Here is a 19,143-nt window from a genome sequence, read left to right on the forward strand (position 1 = left end):
AGAAGTTCTTTTTTTTTCCCCTTAGGACTGAACCCAGGCACATTCCATCACTAATCTATATTCCCAGCCCTTTTAAAAAATGTTGATATAGAGTCTCACAAAGTTGCTCAGGTTGGCCTAGAACTTGTGATCCTCCTGCCTCAGCTTCCCAAGTAGCAGGGATTATAGAAGTGAGGCACTGCATATGGCTGCCAGCCTATGACCTAGGCTGGTCTTGAATTTTCAAACTCAAGAGATCTTCCTGCCTCAGCCTCCCAATTAGCTGGGAATGCAGACATGCTCCACCAAACCCACTGTTCTGAAAAAGTTTTTTCCCCATTATAATGGTTAATGTTTTTAACCGAAATACCCCCAATGTTTTCTTGTCTGGCAAGACAAGAAACCAGCTTCTAAAAGTTGTTTTATTTAGAGACTTCAGACTCATCTAAGTAAATTTAATTTAAATGTAGTATTTAAAGATAAATGTGATTGGATAATATAGAGTGATAATTTCTCCAGTTTCTACCTTTTTGAAATTGTTTTCTAAAAAGTATTAGATTGTTATATCTCATGATTTTAGTTTTGAGGAACACCAATAGAAGACTATTGTGGAAAATACTTCAGAGTAAACTACAATGATTTCATTAAATTTTAGGTTTACTCACCCCACATTCATAACACTTAGATTTATCAAAGTAGTTTCGCCTCCTGATGAACTCTGCTGCTCTTCCATTGTCAATAGCAATGCTTGCCTTTATCACTCTACCAAACAACTAAACAGACAAAAATGTAAATGCAGAAGGATGTATTTCACAGAAACCTAAACTAGTTATTTGATCTTATTTCTTCGAATCTTCAATTTCATTTATATTTTGGATGATTTTAGCAATTGCCTACTTTGATTGATGAAGTCTACCCTATGGTATTTTTCTTAGATTCTACCAATGTTTTGGGAGCATAGTATATCTTTGTCATCCCCATTAGATGCTCTCTGAATCTGTGGATACTCATTAACTATATTTCCCATATTTCCCCATATTTTTTGGGCTACAAACCTTGGTGAGAATGTTTGGCTTACCTGTTTGTTGTTTATTGCCCTTGTGCAGTTTTGTGCAGAGTCTTTATCCAAAAATAAAATAAATGCAACCCCTTTACTTTTCCTGGTATCTTTGTCTTTCATTATAGTAACCCTTAAAGCATAAACAAAGAGCCAGTTAAAAATGAGGCAACAATAATTTAAAAAATATGAATATTTAGAAAACTCAAATTTTAAAAAATGGTTATGTAATAAAACATTTACAAAGTAAGAGAAATCAATACATTTATAAAACCAGCTATCTCTTCAAAGTCAGGGGTATCAAGAATGGAAATGACAAAGTGAAAGTGACTTATAAGTGAGCACAGATTTGTGAGTTAGTCTCTATGTCCTCTATTCTGTACCAATGGTCTACCAATCTGTTTTGGTGCCAATACCATGCTGTTTTTGTTACTATTGCTCTGTAGTATAGTTTAAGGTCTGGTATGGTGATGCCACCTGCTTTACTCTTCCTGCTAAGGATTGCTTTAGCTATTCTGGGTTTCTTATTTTTCCAGATGATTGCTTTTTCTATTTCTGAGAACCTGAAGAGACGCTTCTCAAAAGATGATGTACAACCAATCAGCAAATACATGAAAAAATGTTCATCATCACTAGCAATTAAAGAAATGCAAATTAAAAGCAATCTAAGATTTCATCTCACTCCAGTCAGAATGGCAGCTATTACACATACAAACAACAATAAGTGTTGGCGAGGACAAGGGGAAAAAGTACACTTGAAAATTGCTGGTGGGACTGCAAATTGGTGCAGCCAATATGGAAAGCAGTATAAAGATTTCTTGGAAAATTGGGAATGAAACCATTATTTAACCCAGCTGTCCCTCTCCTTCATCTATACCCAAAGGACTCAAAAAATCACATACTAAAGGGACACAGCCATATGAATGTTTATAGCAACACAATTCACAATAGCTAAACTGTGGAACCAACCTAGATGCCCTTCAATAGATTAATGGATAAAAAAATGTGGCATGTATACACAATGGAATAATACTTAGTAATAAAAAGAATAAAATCATAGTATTTTCAAGTAAATGGATGGAGTTAGAGAAGATAATGCTAAGTGAAGTTAGCCAATCCCAAAATACCAAATGCTGAATGTTTTCTCTGATATAAAGAGGCTGGTTCATCGTCGGGTAGGGAGAGAAAGCATGGGAGGAATAGACGAACTCTAGATAGGGCAGAGGGGCTGGAGGGAAAGGGAGGGGGCATGGGATTATTAATGATGGTGGAATGTGATGATCTTTACTATCCAAAGTACATGTATGAAGACATGAATTGGTATGAATATACTATGTATACAACCAGAGATATGAAAAATTGTGCTCTAAATATGTAATAAGAATTTTAATACATTCTGCTGTCATATATAAATTTAAAAATTTACATAAAAAAAGATTGGTCTCCATAAATTTGTTTTCGTTACTTTTGTGACTGAGCATAAAATCAACCTGATCTAGAACAAAGAGAATTACATTTGTTTGGGGCTAGGTAGGATTATAATCCAGAAAAAAACAGATTCAAGCAGTCTTGAAAATGTGCTACAAGGTTTTACAAAGTGGCAGCTAAATTTTTAGCTTTTCTACAAAGGGTTTGGAAATCACATAATTCTTGTTATGAATTATGATCAGTGAGGGCAGAAGTTCAGCTGTTTTGCAAGAAAGGAACTGGGTGCAGTTTCAGTCTCTGGGTAGTTTTGGGGAAAAGGTCCCTTTATAGAAAGCAGTCAGTGGTGTTTAACAAAAAAGGTCAGCTCTCATGGGGCATGAAGGTGGATCTGCTTGCAGCCCATTTCAAACAGCTGCAAAGCTGTCTGAGATCTGATTAACAATGATCTTCTGACTCCATCTGAAGTACCCTGAGCCAATGCTACTCCATTTTGTTTTGTTCCTTTACAACTCTAAACCAAATCTCTACACTGAAGCCAAAATAAGCTTTTAAAAAGTTTTAGAAGCCATATTGGGTGTACACCTTCCTATAATTCCAACAACTTTGGGCTCTGAGGCAAGAGGATTACAAGTTTGAGGCCAGCCTTAGCAGTTTAACAAGACCCTGCTCAAAATGAAAAAATACAACCGAAAAAGGGAAAAGAAATAAAAAGAAAAAATAAAATTTGGGCAGTCAGGGATGTAGTAGCTCAGTAGTAAAGCACATGGCCCTGGGTTTAATCCTCAGTACCACTCTTCCCTCAAAAAATGGAGGAAAAAAAGAGCCTTCTTCAATGATTCCTAGTGTTTTCAGAATGAAAAACAAACAAGATTAGGAACCAACACGCATCTAGAGCCATCTTTTCTCTCCCTTAACTTACTCATCTCCAGTTACAGGGGCCTTCTTTGTTTTGTTTTGTTTTCATGGTAATGAAGATTGAACCCAAGGGTGGTCTACCACAAAGATACAGACCTCTGGAGCTTTTTTTTTTTTTTTTTTGAAACACCGCCTAAATTCCTAAATCTGGTTTTGAATTTGAGATCCTCCAGTCTCAGCCTCCAGAGTAGCTGAGACTACAGGGTACACCACCATACTTGGTCTTTGTTTCTTTGTTTCATTTTATTTTCTCTTGAGACAAGGCCTGTAGTACAAGCTAGTCCCTGTACATCCCCCACCCCGTTTTTTGCTGTGCTAGGAATTGAACTCAGAGTCTCACACATGCTAGGCAAATGCTTTATCACTGAATAAAATCAACCTGAACTAGAACATCCCCCAGTCCTCATCTTCCCATTCTTTATGCCTAATTAGCTCTTACTTACCTGCAGGTTTTTTTTTTTTTTTTTTTTTTAAGTACTAGAGATTGAATCCAGAGGCACTCTACTACTGAGCTACATCCCCAGCTCTTTTTTATTTTGTAGCAGGGTCTTGATAAATTCTCAATGCTTGAAGTTGCAATCCTCCTGCCTTAGTCTTCTAAATTCCTGGGATTACAGGTAAGTGCCACTGACCCAACCCAGAAGTATTTTTGATGATTTGTAGTAGCAAAGTTAGTTTTAACAAAGTTAAAAATCTCAAGATACAAATGAACTTCAAGTGTTTAATATCCATTTATGGAAAACCAGAGAAAGAAATTTAGGATATAATGTCAAGTAAAAAAAAACAAAATTGAATGTATGGAATTGTTTTTAAAAAGTTGTCTACATATTTATGTACATACAACAACTGAAATATACATAAAATGTTAATAGTTTATTCATCTGATTATATCAAGTATCTTTTAAGGTGAATACTTACTTCACAACTTTGCCATACTTGGAAAATATCTGAAACAAAAGATCACATAAAAATTTATAATTTAAAATCACAAACACTGAATTTTCAGGTTGTAAACAATAACTAAATTCTTTGTTATGGTTTATAAAGACATTTTAGCCTTCCATCTATAAAACAGGTTCTACAAGAAATATTTTCTGTGTGACCAGAAAAAAATTTTTTATATTTATTTTTTAGTTGTAGTTGGACACAATACCTTTATTTTATTTATTGTTTTATGTGGTGCTGAGGATAGAACCCAGGGCCTTGTGTAGGCGAATGCTCTATCGCTGAGCCACTACCCCAGCCCCCAGAACAAAATTCTTATTGTCATTGGAATCACATGTATCTGCCTCTGTTCCTGAATTTCTGATAATGGAGGAAAAAAAAAACACTTATCTGGGCACAGTGGCACATACCTGTAACACCAACTATAGGTGAGGTTAAGGCAAGAGGACCATAAATTTGAGGTCAGGCTTAGCAACTTAGCAAGAACTTAACAATAACCTTTCTCAAAATAAAAAATAAAAAGGGGGCTGGAGTCGTGGCTATGGGGTGGAGCGCTTGCCTGGCACCTGTGGGGCCCTGACTTCGATCCTCAGCACCACATAAAAACAAATAAAAGAAAAATAAAGGTATTGTGTCCAACTACAGCTAAAAAAAAAAACGGCTGGAGGGGTAGGTAGTGGTAGAGTATCCCTGGATTCAATCCCCAGTATGGCAAAACAAAGAGACACTTTACATGTGTGATAGATCTAAGGCAGGTACACCGGATGGCTGCTGTTTTCTTATGGTATATTCTTGGCAACTATCAACTCCACCATAGCTTCAGCCAAACCAAATATCAATGTTGTGGAATATCACTTTTTGTATTCTACACCTACAGTCTAAGCAATAACTGTTTAAGAAGACAGTCGTTAGACTGCTTATAAAAACAAAAACTTCAACAATGAAAAATCCATTTCCATAGATCTCCATCCTCTGTCCATCATTAATATGTAGTACTTTATAGTTGGCCCTTTCTTCCCTTTTAGTTCTATTATCTTCAGCTAGTACCTATAAACTTGTAAGTACTCTCTTCCCCTTTTTCAGTACTGGAATTGAACCCAGATCCCTGTGCATGCTAGCCAAATATTCTACCATTGAACTATATTCACAGTCCTTATTCTATTTTGAGATGGTGTTTCACTAAGTTGCGTAGGCTGGTCTCAAACTTGCAATCCTCCTACTTCAGTCTCCTGAGTGGCTGGGATTTTAGGCATGTTCCATCACACCCAGCTAGTTCCTACTTCTTACACAATGGGCTGGGGATGTAGCTCAGTGGCACAGTATTTTCCTAGCATGTGTGAGGTCATATGTGAGGCTCTGAGTTCAACCCTCAGCACTGCAAACAAACTAAAAAAACCACTTATATAATGTATTTTAAAAAACAATCTTAGAATATGTTAATACATGCTGTTGAGAGCCACAGTTTAGTCGGGAATGATACCTGGCATTTTTCCAGAGGGTATGGTTGAAAGGCGACCCTACTCTGGAATAGGAGGCTCTGGGAGGCTCTGGGATTAGGGCGGATCCTGCTGGGAATAGGGCGGCTCAGGGATTAGGGCGGATCCTGCTGCCTACTTTGGAATTCCCATTGGTTCCGAGAGAATTGGCACGCAGAGCCAGGTGGAGGGAGTGTGTTCCCAGGAAGTGTGTGTAGAGTGCTGGTGAGAGTTGGGGAATAAAGAGTTGCTGTTTGAACCTACAAGGCTGTGAGGTGGCTCGGTTATTTTGTGCCCAGCCAGACTGCGGCAACATGCAACCAATAATTATGAAATTTTGAGTTCTATGATTAGTTCAGTAATGCTGCAATGCAGTGTAACTGGATTCCAGTGTTGGCAACATCAGATTTTGAGGCCAGTACACTTTTCTATATAACATTTTTTAATAGCTTCTAATTTCACTCAGATTGAAAGCTGGGCTCTTTAGAATAATCTGTATAGGCCCTATAAGGCATCCCTAGAATGGGTTTACCTCTGATTACCCTTCCTCTTTTGAAATACTTTTCTCCTAGACATCTGCCTCTTAATTACTTCAGTGTTTTATTTGAAAGTTACCTTCTCAATAAGGGTATTCTAACCACCCTATCTAAAATTTCACCTTCATTACCAACTTAACATTTAATAGCCCTCCTTCCCTGCCTTTTCTCCTTAGCAACCAACATTTTAACATCTCCCTTAGTATCTAACTTTTTCATATTGCACAGTCTGTTTTTCTTGTTATCCTGAATCATGAATTCAAGTCTTTTTGTTCACTGATATGTCTCTATTACAACCTTTAAGAGTACTCGGCATATATTAAGCATTCAACACACTGTCCATTTTGTTATAGAGAAGCTAAAGCTAATTTTCCCCTATGTTCTTTGAAACTCAAGCTATCTTAATTAATTAAGTACCATGAATCACATATGTAGCATCTCTGTACTGAACATTTACCCAAAGTAGTAAAGAAAATAGGGCACACTTGAAGAAAGGATTCACATCCTTCCTTTCAATTCCTCTCAACCACCCATGTGCAGGAAAAATAAAGTGGGAAATTTTGTTCTCTATAAGGTAAAGAAGTGAAAGAAAATACTAGAAGGGATATTTCCCCCACATCTCAATCACCCTTATTCTGAACTGAAAACCACATGTATTAAACTGTTAAACATTCTGCTTATATGTGAATGTTGTGAATACTCGCAAAACCTGAGAGTTAGGAAAAGAATATTTGTTCTTATCAGTCCTTTACTCCAAAACCTCATCTCCATTACCAGTTAGTTTCAAAAGCCAAGTAAACAAGCAGTAAAAACTGGTCTATCACAAACTGCTCCCGCTTTGTAATGCTATTTTATCTTCTGTTTATAAAAAACTTGTTTTCTAAAAAAGCATAGTAAATTCTCTTTGGAAATGATAACTAATTTTTTTCACTTATTCATATTTTCAATAGAGGTCTTTGGTATTAACGGTTTAAGTGCATTATAATGTTCTAATTAAGAATTTTGTAAGAGAAGCTGGGTGCAGTGGCACATGACTGTAATCCCAGTGGCTGGGAAGACTGAGGCAGGAGGATCAAAAGTTCAAAGCCAGCCTCAGCAATTTAGCAGGGCCCTAAGCAACTCAGTGAGACCCTGTCTCTAAATAAAACACAAAAAAGGGCTGGGGATGTGACTTAGTGGTTAAGTGCCTGAGTTCAATCCCCAGTACCAAAACATATATAAGTAGATAAATAAAAAGATTTTTGTCAGAACTATTTGCTTAAAAGTACATCTGTATCTCAAATAGACAATTCAGTAGATAAATGCACTAATACTAAAACTTACCCGATATAAATCGTTGTTTGTCAGGGAGAAGGGCAAGTTGGATACATACACTGTGCTCTTACTTGGAGCTAAGCCACCACTCATTTCTAAAAAAGGAAAAAAAAAAAGCAACCTATAAGTAATGTAAACCAGGCATTCCTCATTCCAAGTAAAACCAAGTGTTGGCCACCACTAATTTAATTTACATGTCTTTCTTACAAATGTAAAAAGTGAGAGTCATTGAGTCCAGCTGGGTGAATTAAGGAATTCATTTTCCCCAGCCACCACTTAAAGACTTTTTAATATGGTCCTTCTTTCAAGTAAATTCTTTAATCTTTTAGTGCTGGACAGTGTATGAGAGGAGGGCTTTCCAAAAGATGAAAGCAAAACCTTGAGATTACTTTTTACTTCCCCTTAGGATAAAAGCAAGAAAGTACTTTCAAATAGATAGTATACCTTGCCATTCACCTCAGAGAGTCTGGTGGCTTATAGAGAACCACTGTCACTAATTTTTTTTTTTTTTTTGTAATACTTTGGGTACTTTTTTGGGGTTGTATTCATATCAAGAGGAAATTTTAGGCTCACTTTTTGACAATGTAAAATTATTTTTAACACTTAATTTTGCACTTTGTTGACAAATTATGAATTACAGCATTTTATGAGAGCTTCCAAGGTATAGTGTTTTACATATACACTTTATGTTTAAGGTTACAAATATAACCTCTAATTAAGTTTCACAACTTATTTTACAAAGTTAGCAAATTACCCATGAAAATTATTTCAGGATTAACCAATTTTTTTCTTTAATTCTTGAACCCAGATCCTCAAGCTAAATTCACATTTTTGCACATGAAATCCATGTGTGCCATGTATTTGAGTTAACAGTATGAACGATCACAAACAGCAAAATACTGATTCTAATTTATGTCAACTTGCAAAGTATTGGAAAATTTGCTTATACTAAGTGTTTGGGGGAGAATTATTTAGAAAACTTTAGACACTCAACATCAACAAGTCGCTTTTAAAAGTTCCTCATTTGAGCCCATTCATACGTTAGACATTCTGGTAAGAAACTCGAGGCAGGCAAAGGTTGATGTTCAGCACTAAAACGGCGGTGGCGGGAGAGGTGGCAAATCGTTTTGGCTACCGGGTAGAAGGAAAAGGCCGCAAGAGAGGAGGTGTTTACCTTCAGGTGGGGCGAGCCCGGGAGACCAGAGGACCACCAGCCTCGGCTCGGCTGGGGCTCAACCCCGACTCTTCCTCGCCGCGGGCAGCGGATTTGGCATCATCTGTTCCTGCAGGGGTCAGAGGAAAATACCGGGCGGTAGGGCCACCTGTACCCCTTCCCGGTTCGCCTTAGACCCGGGCCCCGGAGGCGGGCCAAAAGGCGCGCGTCAGTGATGTCAAAGCGCGCGCCGGAAGTGCTTCCTTAGGATAGCGGCGGCGAGCGGACGACTACGTTCGCGGTGTCTCCCGGCGGCCCAGAGTAGGTGAGCGCATTTTACTTTTGCTAGAGGTGACGGGACGCGTGAGCTGGCAGCTACGCCTCGGGGGAGCTGGCGGGTGGTTCCCGCTGAGGAACCTGGAGTCTCCTGCTGCATTTCAGTCGTGCAACAGTTCTGCCCTTGCGATTGAGGGTGGAGAGACGCAGTGGATTTTGGAATAAAGGAAAGTATCGAGTCTAAGTTAGATATTCGCTTCTCTTTAGTATTCTAATATGCAAAAAGAGTACTGAGCTAGGTGACCTAGTAACTCAACATCAGTCAGTCAAGAAATCGGGAATTTTATTGAATGTGTTCGACGTACTCACCTCGGTTTTAGGCACTTTAGGAAATAACAACAACAAAAAAAATTGCAAACCAGGCCTTTTTTTTTTTTTTTTTTCCCTCGTGGCGGTGATTTCAGTGTAGTCGGGGAGACAAGGCCAACTCGGGGAAAGTTGGATTCACAGAATGACTAATCTTGATTGGTATGTTGAACTTCTTGGCACCTCCCCCCTGCCCCTCCCCCCCGCCCTCCCGATCTGTAATGGGCACGAACAGCTTTTTCTCTAAGAGGTCGTAACGGGCCCATCATTCCTACTGACAAAATCAAAATAATGCAAGGTAGTTTATACTTAACTTCTACCCACCAGCACATACAGATCAGGCCTCTAACTACTCCCTGGGAGCCTGCGTGCCAGCAGCTTGGAACCCACAGCCTGTCCTGGAGCCTGCACAGTCCATCCAGACTGAAGCTGATGTCTTCTGGAGAGGCGGAAGTGCAATCCATCCAGGGCGCAGCTGAATTTTGCGAGGCCTGAATGCCTCGGCGTCCACCAAAGGACCGCTGGTACTAATTCTCTTGGCAAACTGTGGCCAGCCAAACCTATCATGCTTCACATCCCAGTTATCCTTGGTTATCGCCCAAGATGTAAGCCCCTTTGGTATTCTATGCTATATTCCCTTATCTTCTGCTGCTTTGTGTTTCTTTTCCCGTGATTTAGGCTGTCACTGCTCTTGGTTTTCTTAAGCATCTAACCCCTCAGCACCCATCCTGTGCTCTCTCAAACCTTTTTTCTGCTTTTGCTCATTTACATATTCAGCCTTTTTACTGAGGTTGTTTCATTTCCTGACCTTTATTAACACGTGGTTTTTGCTGCTAATCATTTCAATTGAGTCCTTTCTTTGATACCTACATTGAAAGTTGGCAGTGACTCTTGCCATATTGAACTAATTTCATTACCTCAAAATACTTTTTTATCTCCTCAGTGTCTTTGGAAAGGCTCTTTTCTCTATTTGGACATTTGGTTTCCCTGTCCCCACCTACCTCTTTCTGGATAACTCCCATTCTTGCTGTCACTTTATTTGAGGGCGTTTCCTAACTTCTTAGAGTTAATTTTCTTTACCTTCCTTAAATGCTCTCTGCTTAGCTTTTAGAGCTTATCACATGTATTCTAAATGTTTTTCTATTTGCCTATCTGCTAAGCTAGACTGTGAAGGAGAGACTGTACTTGTTTTCATTTTTGTAATTTCAATATCTAATAGTTACTGGTGCATAATAGGCAGTCAGGTAATTCTTGAATGATTGTAGATGCTGAAAGTATGGTTTCAGTGGTCAAGGCACTTAAAATTAATATGTAAAGAACCTGGGGGAAGGGATCAGCTGCTATTCAGTTAATTGTGACTTATAGATAATTGTGACTTGTAAGAATATGATCCTACTGTTGTCAGAACATTTAATCTGTTCAAGAAATGTTGATAAAATGTGTTTTTTTTTTTAAAACACTACTTTCAAATTTTTATAAAATATTTTCTTAATTGTAGATGGACACAATACCTTTATTTTATTTTATTTATTTATTTTTAATGTGGTGCCAGGTATCAAACCCAGTGCCTCATGCATTCTAGGCAAGCATTCTGCCACCGAGCCACAACCCCCCGGTCCTATTTCTAAGTTTTTTAATAATATTGTCAATGGAATAAAATCTTGGTTTAAAAAAAAAACACACACACACACACAAGCCAGATAAAGTCACAGGTGACTTATCATTCATCAGTTTGGCATCCGTATTAAGTGCTGTAAGTTTTAGAAAATGGATTTTGTACAGAATAGCAGATTGTGAATTGGTCCTTGAGGTATGGTTGGAAGTTGAATGATAGAATGGAAGGAGGTGTTTTGGTTTGGAAAATAACTCAATTATAGGATAGAATATCCTATTTTGTGTCACAGGAGAATGGCATGAATAATGCTTTGGGAAGAGTAGGAGATGGTAGAAGTAGGCATTTGAAAGACAGGAATTTGGATTTATTAGGCTTAATTAATAAGAAACTATTTGGATTCTTAAGGATAGCATAATTTGCTGGGTATGATAACCTCCCAAGTCACTGGGATTACATTACGGGTGTGTGTTGAGGCAGAAGTGTTAAAAGTTCAAGGCCACACTAGGAAACAGATCTGTTTTTTACTGGGAATGTAGTTCAGTGGTAGAGTACTACTGGGTTCAATCCCCAGTTTAAAAAAAGAAAAAGAAAAAAAAAAAAAAGGAAAGCACACATTAAGAATACATATTAATAGTTAAGTTTTTTTTTTTTTTTTTTTTTTTTTTAGGTAAAATGGAAGGTAAAATACTGAAAGGAGGCTGACCAGTTAGCCTTTAACTTCATCTAGGTGTGAAGTAAGATGTGAAATAAGGTTTAGATTTATAAATATTATACTTAGGCAGACATCTGGCATTTTTGTCTACTTGTGTAATTTCATTTATCATAGTGGACAGTCACAAATCTAAGTTAATTAATGAAATACAGTCACAAATCTTAAGTTAATGAAATAAAAAGTTTTTTTAAACTAAATGCATTTTTAAACTTATACATTAAAAATATAAAAATTGTTTGTATTGGGGGTACCATGTTATGTTTTGATACATGTATATGTTGTTATGTTTAAATCGGGCTAAACATTTATCTCCTCAAACAATTATCATTTCTTTATGGTAAAAATTTTCAGAATTCTTTCTTCTAGCTTTCTGAAATGTATAGTCTACTATTATTTTCTGTAGGCACACCAGAACTTCTTGCTCCTGTGTAACTGTAACTTAGTATCCATCTATCAACCCTCCCCCCCCCCCCAATCCTTCTCTCTCTATTCCTCCTCCCCAGCCTCTGTAATGACCATTCTATTCTGAACTAAAAGTTTTAATTTTTTTCTGTTGCTGGGAATTCAACTTAGGTTTTGGACATGCTAGGCAAGCTACATCTCCAGTCCTTTTTATTTACTTAATTTTGAGACAGGGTCTCACTAAATTACCCAGGCCTATCTCTAATTTATGATACTCTTGCCTTAAAACTCCCAAATAGCTGGGATTACAGGCATGTGCCACCATGCTTGGCTAAAGTTTATAATGAAATATATATATTTTTAATTATTTGTTCTTTTTAGATCTACATTAGAGTGTATTTTGACATATTATACATACATGGGGTATAACTTCCCATTCTTGTGCTTGTACATGATGTGGAGTTACACTGGTTATATATTCATAAATAATCATAGGAAAGTTATGAATGATTCATTCTACTCTTTTCTATTCCCATCCCCCAACTCTTCCCTTCATTCCCCTTTTTCTAATTCAGTAAACTTCCATTACCTCCTTCCTCCTCTTATTGTATGTTAACATGCACATATCAGAACATTTGGCTTTTAGTTTTTTGGAATTGGCTTATTTCACCTAGCATGATAGTCTCCAGTTCCATCCGTTTATTGACAAAAGCCATACTATCATTCTCTCCCTTTTTTTTTTTTTTTTTTTTTGGTACAAGGGATTGAACTCATGAGCACTCAATCACTGAGCCATATCCCTATCCCTATTTTGTATTTTATTTAGAGATAGGGTCTCTTAGCACCTTGTTTTTGCTGAGATTGGCTTTGAACTCTTGATCCTCCTGCCTCAGCCTTCCAAGCTGCTGGGATTATAGGCTTATGCCACTGTGCCTGGCTTTATTCTTTTCTATCCATTCTTCTTTGTGACTGAGTAATATTCCATTGTGTGTGTGTGAATGTGTATGTATATGAGCCACATTTTCTTTATCCATTCATCTGTTGAAGGCACCTAGGTTGGTTCCATAGCTTAGCTACAGTGAAGTGAGTGGCTATAAACATTGATGTGGCTCTGTCACTAGAGTATGCTGATTTTAAGCCCTTTGGGTATATGCCAAGGAACAGAATAACTAGGTCAAATGGTGTTTCCATTCCAAGTTTTCTGAGGAATCTCCATGTTGCGTTCCAGAGTGGATACACCAATTTGTAGTCCCACCAGTAATGTATGGGTGTACCTAAAAGAAGTATTATTAAAGCATTGAATAGGCAGTGACTTCTGAAAAGTAAAGAATGCAGTACTTTAAAAAATTTGTTATATGATTCATAATGGTAGCAATCAGTGATTTCCCTGCCGCCGGCTTCTTCTCTAATCCATTTTGTGTATTGCCAGGTTAATTTTTTCTTTTTTTTTTTTTAATATTTTATTTTTTAGTTTTCGGCGGACACAACATCTTTGTATGTGGTGCTGAGGATCGAACCCGGCCGCACGCATACCAGGCGAGCGCGCTAACGCTTGAGCCACATCTCCAGCCCCTCAAACAATAACTCTTAGGTTAATCTTTTCTATTGACACTCTCCCTCCTCACATTATTTCTAGGCTTAGAAGTCTGTAGTGGGCTTCGTGTGTAGAATTTTGCTTTGGTACTATTTAATGACCTTGAATTTGTTCTCTCTGCCCTTGCCCATCTCCTTTGTGAAGCAGTATGATACTGTTGGAAAGAGCTTAAACCTTAAAGTCATGCATGCCAGAGTCTGTCTCCAGGCTTCAATGAACCCTGGAATTTAAGCTTTTCAGAGGTTCCACAGTTTTTGGAAAGTGAGAGATGGTATCTCTTTTTTTTAAGATTGTGTGGGTAAGGTGTTTACATGTTTTGAAACTCAGTTGCACCGATTCTTGCATATAGAGGAGGAAATGAAAACTTGCTGAATACCAAAGTAGGCTTTTCCCTCCATTCCTTGCCATGTGAATCTGCTTTGGTCAATTCTGTTTTCTTTTTGTTTTTTTTTTAAACATGTCTCCCTTATACCTTTTTCTTTCCTTAGATTCTACTATTCACTATTGTTCATTCATATTGTTCATTCACATTTAAGCGACCTCTCAAGATTCTATTTAAACATTTTTAACTGTCTTAAAACATTGATAACTACCTCTATACCTGCTTTTACCTCTGAGTACTAAACAATACTGAATTCTGGTAGGTCCTTTGTTCTATTTTGACCATATTAGTTGGTATCAGTGCTAATTCCCCCTAAGACCTTAACTAATTATTTTTTAAAATTTATTTTAATTTAGTTCCCTGGAATTTTAAACATTTTAAAGTAGAAATATCATTATGCAGTTTTCAGATTCAAGTCAATTCTTAAAATCTCCCTAATGTTTCAATTTAGGCTGTCAGAAATGTATTTACTTGCTTTAAATCAATTGACCTCAGCCTGAGATGAGTTTAAGATTTGAAAAAAATTAGTGAAGAGAATGGCTGCTCTGAAGGGGCCCAGCAAAGATAGGATGGTATGAGGGCTGAGAGAGGGTAGGAGAACCCAGAGAAGAAGGGGGCTTGATAAGAGGACTCAGGGATCTCTTTGCCATTCATCCACCTGGTTAAATGATCAGCCTCTTTGTCCTCCATTCCCCCAGCCTGAACGCAAGGATCCTCCCACCTATCCCTAAGATGAGTTGGAGAGACCCATTTTGTGCAGGTGGGTGGATGTGGAAAGACAGAGGTCATCCAGAGCCTGCTCTATGCCATGCCCTTGTTGGTCCTGCACAGAGCTGTCCTCATATCCTTGGACAGCCCTGGGACCTTGGCTTTCCTTCCATTGTTAGGGGACCCTGGGTAGCCTCCACCTGGTCGCTTACAGTATTTCAGAGTGTAGGGCCTAGGTGGTATTATTTTTAAATTTAATTTTATTCTTTTGTGGCATTGGAGATTGAACCCAGGGATACTCTACTACTGAGCTACCCCCCTCGCCCTTTTGTTTTTTTGAAACAGTGTCTCACTAAATTGCCCAAGCTGGCCTCACATTTTGGATTTTCCTGCTTTACCCTCTCAAGTAACTGGGATTATAGGCATGTGCCACTGTGCCTGGCTTTAAGAATTAAATTTAAAAATCTTTCTAAATTTTTTTTTTAAAGAGAGAGTGGAGAGAGAGATAGAGAGAGGAGAGAGTGAGAGAGAATTTTTTAATATTTATTTTTTAGTTTTTTGGCAGGCACATCTTTGTTTGTATGTGGTGCTGAGGATTGAACCCGGGCCGCACGCATGCCAGGCGAGCGCGCTACCGCTTGAGCCACATCCCCAGCCCAAAATCTTTCTAAATTTTAAAGAATCCTTACTCAAATTTTGAAGTTCTGTTAGATGGTAAGTTTAAATGCAACAAAATTTTCTTCTTAATGTTATATATATATACAAGCATAGTATCTGTCTGCTTCTCCTATGGATTCATATGTTGGTTGCCTAAAAATATGCCAACATCTTAAGACCTGTTACTTCAGCTATACAAATTTTTATGTTACTTAATTTATACCTTTTTGCGGTACTGAGGATAGTGCAGTCAATACTATATGGATTACTTTTCCTTTTTTTTTTTTTCCCCGGTACTGGGAATTGAACCTGAGGTACTGTATCATAGAGGTATACCCTTAGCCCTTTTTATATTTTGTTTGAAGATAGGATCTTGCTAGATTGCCCAAGCTGGCATCAAACTTTGTATCTTCTGGCCTCAACTTCCCAAGTAGCTGGGATTAAAGGCATGTGCCACTGTACCCTGCTAGGTAGCATTATTTTTAAAAGCTCTTTAGATCTAGTGTGCAGTCAGGGTTGAGAATGACTGCTTTAGATCTTAGAGCTAGATGGCTATCATTGATATTTTTTGCTCAAAAGCAAAGTAATATTAGTGTCTTGAGAAGTATGTCAGGAATCATAATACAATATTACTAACAAAAAGTTTTCTGAATAATTAAAAGGTACAAACTCTTGTATATAGGTTCTTAGGTGGTGGTCACATGAACTATTAGTTTGGCCCATAATAAATACTTTGCTAAGGAGAGGGAACAACACAAATGTGCAATTGTGTGCCTTTGCAGTGGTGTTTAGTTTGGTAGGGTGGAAAGGAAGCAAATTAAATAGAATATGGTGTTATATAGTACTAATGTAGTAGAATGTTTTGAGGGGTACGAAGAAAGGACAGTTCTGTTTTAGGAAAATGCAACAAAAGTGATATTTGAGATGACTCTTGACATGGAAAGATGAAGGCAGATAAATATTCTAGGCAGAGGTAAAGGTGTGCTATTGAGAAATAATGGCATCCATGCAGAACAAGCAATTTGCTATCAATTTGAATAAGTATAGCTATCTGTCCTTTATTGAACTTATAGAAATAACTGGATTTAGTGATTATTTAGATATGAAAGTTTTGAGTTTTGTATGATTCAGGTTTCTGATTTGGGCCTGGGGGTACTGGTTGGTATCTTTTTTTTTTTTTTTGAGACAGGAATCCCCTGTGTTTCATCGGTCCCAAACCCTGTGTTTTTACCCATCAGCAGGAACAGGGTTTTTTAAAGAGGTGATTCTGAGAAAATGAGATTGGGGAGGAAAGATCAAGGAGAACTTCAGGGAAAAGATCAGGGAGGAGGTGGTTAGAGAAAGGAAGATAAGAGAAAAGATCAGGAAGGAAAAGGTTAGGGAAAAGAAGATCATGGAGAAGATCAAGAAAGAGAAGTTTAGGGAAAAGAAGATCAGGGAGAAGAAGGTTGGGAAAAAGAAAAAAATATGTAAGTTTCAAAGCAAAAGGTATATAGTCAAAGCATCCAGTGAACCCCTATTACATTTCCACACTGTCAATTTCTAGTTTCCATTTCTATGGAAAGTGGGCAATGACATCTCCAAGCTTCTTCCTGCTAAAATGGGGTGAAGTTGGGGAAAGCAACCCAGAGTCCTTGTTCTCTATCAGATGGGGCTTGGAGAGTTAAGGGCATTCAGCATCAGAGCAGTCCAGAGGTCCACAGTAGCAGATGGCAGGTGACCGGATAAGGCATATGCAAAAGGCAGGGATTATGCTAAGACAACAATAAAGACAGCAAAGCATTACATTTTTGTAAATAATTAGAACAGAAACAATTACTATTTCACCCAGTCTCTGAAAACGATGAGGACAGGAACTCATAATCATATCAGTTAAAAACAGATGAAGTTCATCAATATAGGAGATTAGGAAGATTTGTAGGACTATAAAATCAGACTCAAATTAACTGAGGAAAAGTTTGCAATTCTTATGATTGTTATTATCAAGAATCCTTCCTTTATAGCCTTCAGCTTCACTTACTTTTGGTATGGCTGACACAAGTGTAAAATCTTAAGTTATATTAAAAAAAAAATTGGTTTTCCTTGTAAATGTCCATGTAGGACTGTGTTTAAACACCCTTAAACACCCTTAAACACCTTAAATACCCTTGCCAGGTATTTAAGACCAAATTGGTCAAAACTAACTTTGTTCCTATCTATTCTTAGAGTCAGCTGAGATTCCTCAGAGATTACTCTTGGGGACATGTGCAAAGAAGCCTCCTGGCTCCTTTAGTGTTCCTTTACCAAAAGGTGCCATCTGCCAGGATGGGTCAGGGTCCTGCTGACCGTATGTGGCGTTTCTTGGAAGCATCAGGGACATTTCCATGTCCAATGAGTCTCTTCATTGCAGTATGTGCACTGGCTTCCTGTTCTCTAGGGTCCTCTTGATCTCCCTGATCCACAGATAAGTGACTCATAAGAGTTGCAGAGCCCACAAAGGGGTCCCATCGTTCTTTGGGTCCAGCTGAACTTAGAGGGCAAGAGCCAAAGTGTTGGCTGCATTTTCCTTGGCCTTTTTACTTCATTGACTTTGGTCTCCAAGTTTTTGGTTTTAAACAGCCAGCAAGCCAGTTTAATAGGGTATGACTTCAATATCTATAATTTTACAGTTACCCCTTTCATTTAACTGGGATTAGCATTAGTACTGGAAGTCAGTATTATGTACTATCTGATGGCTTATTATTTCAGATTTACCCAGGTTTTATTTTTTTTTAAATTTTTTAAATATGAAGTATCTCTACAAAATACTGAAAGATAACAATTATAAAGTTTACAAGGAAAGTACAAAATGAAATTAACAGAGCAAAAACATATTCAGTTTGTGTCATAGCTATGAACCAAGAAAAATGATTTTTATACTCTTGAACCTTTACTTGGTTATATATTATATTCTCTGAGATCACAGTAATCTTTGCAACAATAATCAGTCTTTTGAATACATCTTTAAATGAGCTGAAGTCTAGCCTATTTTGGAGCCATTCTAACATGGAGTAAGGTGGGAGGCAGTCTTATTTCAGGTAAGGTGGGGCTCTTTACAAATAACACAACATTACATATAAAATGTGAATCAAAGAAAGGCTAAGAGAGATTTTAACTTTCTTTTTGTGGAAAAAGTGGCAGAATGCTTTCATGTTTTACGGTGTCACTTTTAATTAGATCATGCTCTCCTTATTGTCTTCCTGGTTGGTATCATTGACCAAAATAGGGAAGACAGGAGATGAAGTAGTTTTCTGAGAAGTGTGAAAAACTGTTTTGGCATATTGAGTTGAAGGTGTGGAGCATTACCTTGAAAGGAGCTGAAATGGAAGTGGAAATATGGAGTTATTTATTTAGAAGAATCATTTTCTTAGCATTAGTAAATGCACTCTGAATTTTGAGTATATATTATGTGCAAAATTTTCTTTTTTGGAAGGATTGAACCCAGGAGCACTTAACCACTGAGCCACACCTCAGCTCTTTTTTGTATTTTATTTACAGACAGAATCTCCTGAGTTGCTTAACGTCTTGCTAAGTTGCTGAGGCTGGCTTTTAACTTGTGATCCTTCTGCCTCAGCATCCTGAGCCACTGGGATTACAGCACGTGCCCCTTG

General features: G+C 37.7%; 2 protein-coding genes across 19 annotated transcripts in view; one reads left to right on the top strand and one right to left on the bottom strand.

The window, feature by feature from the left end:
* The window catches only part of Zcrb1 (zinc finger CCHC-type and RNA binding motif containing 1), a 33,625-nt gene extending 24,607 nt beyond the window's left edge, over positions 1–9,018 (bottom strand). For 7 of the 8 annotated variants that reach the window (XM_076854320.1, XM_076854319.1, XM_076854322.1 and 4 more), the window contains exons 1-5: positions 8,824–9,018; positions 7,659–7,744; positions 4,298–4,326; positions 1,058–1,169; positions 645–752 (exon numbers count right to left, since the gene is read on the bottom strand). In XM_076854320.1, coding sequence (XP_076710435.1) covers positions 645–752; positions 1,058–1,169; positions 4,298–4,326; positions 7,659–7,742 — 333 coding nt within the window. In that variant the 5' untranslated portion in view covers positions 7,743–7,744; positions 8,824–9,018. Of the gene's footprint in view, positions 1–644; positions 753–1,057; positions 1,170–4,297; positions 4,327–7,658; positions 7,745–8,823 lie in introns of those variants that run through there. The other variant, XM_076854324.1, reaches the window with a different exon arrangement.
* A 35-nt stretch (positions 9,019–9,053) lies between these two features.
* Pphln1 (periphilin 1) overlaps positions 9,054–19,143 on the top strand; it is a 99,636-nt gene continuing 89,546 nt past the window's right edge. For 4 of the 11 annotated variants that reach the window (XM_076854327.1, XM_076854336.1, XM_076854338.1 and 1 more), the window contains exon 1: positions 9,966–10,049. In XM_076854327.1, the coding sequence (XP_076710442.1) occupies positions 10,010–10,049 (40 nt within the window). In that variant the 5' untranslated portion in view covers positions 9,966–10,009. Of the gene's footprint in view, positions 9,128–9,542; positions 9,607–9,771; positions 10,050–19,143 lie in introns of those variants that run through there. The other 7 variants (XM_076854330.1, XM_076854332.2, XM_076854329.1 and 4 more) reach the window with 7 other exon arrangements.

Source organism: Callospermophilus lateralis, chromosome 4 (genome assembly GCF_048772815.1).
Source record: "Callospermophilus lateralis isolate mCalLat2 chromosome 4, mCalLat2.hap1, whole genome shotgun sequence".
NCBI lineage: Eukaryota > Metazoa > Chordata > Mammalia > Rodentia > Sciuridae > Callospermophilus > Callospermophilus lateralis.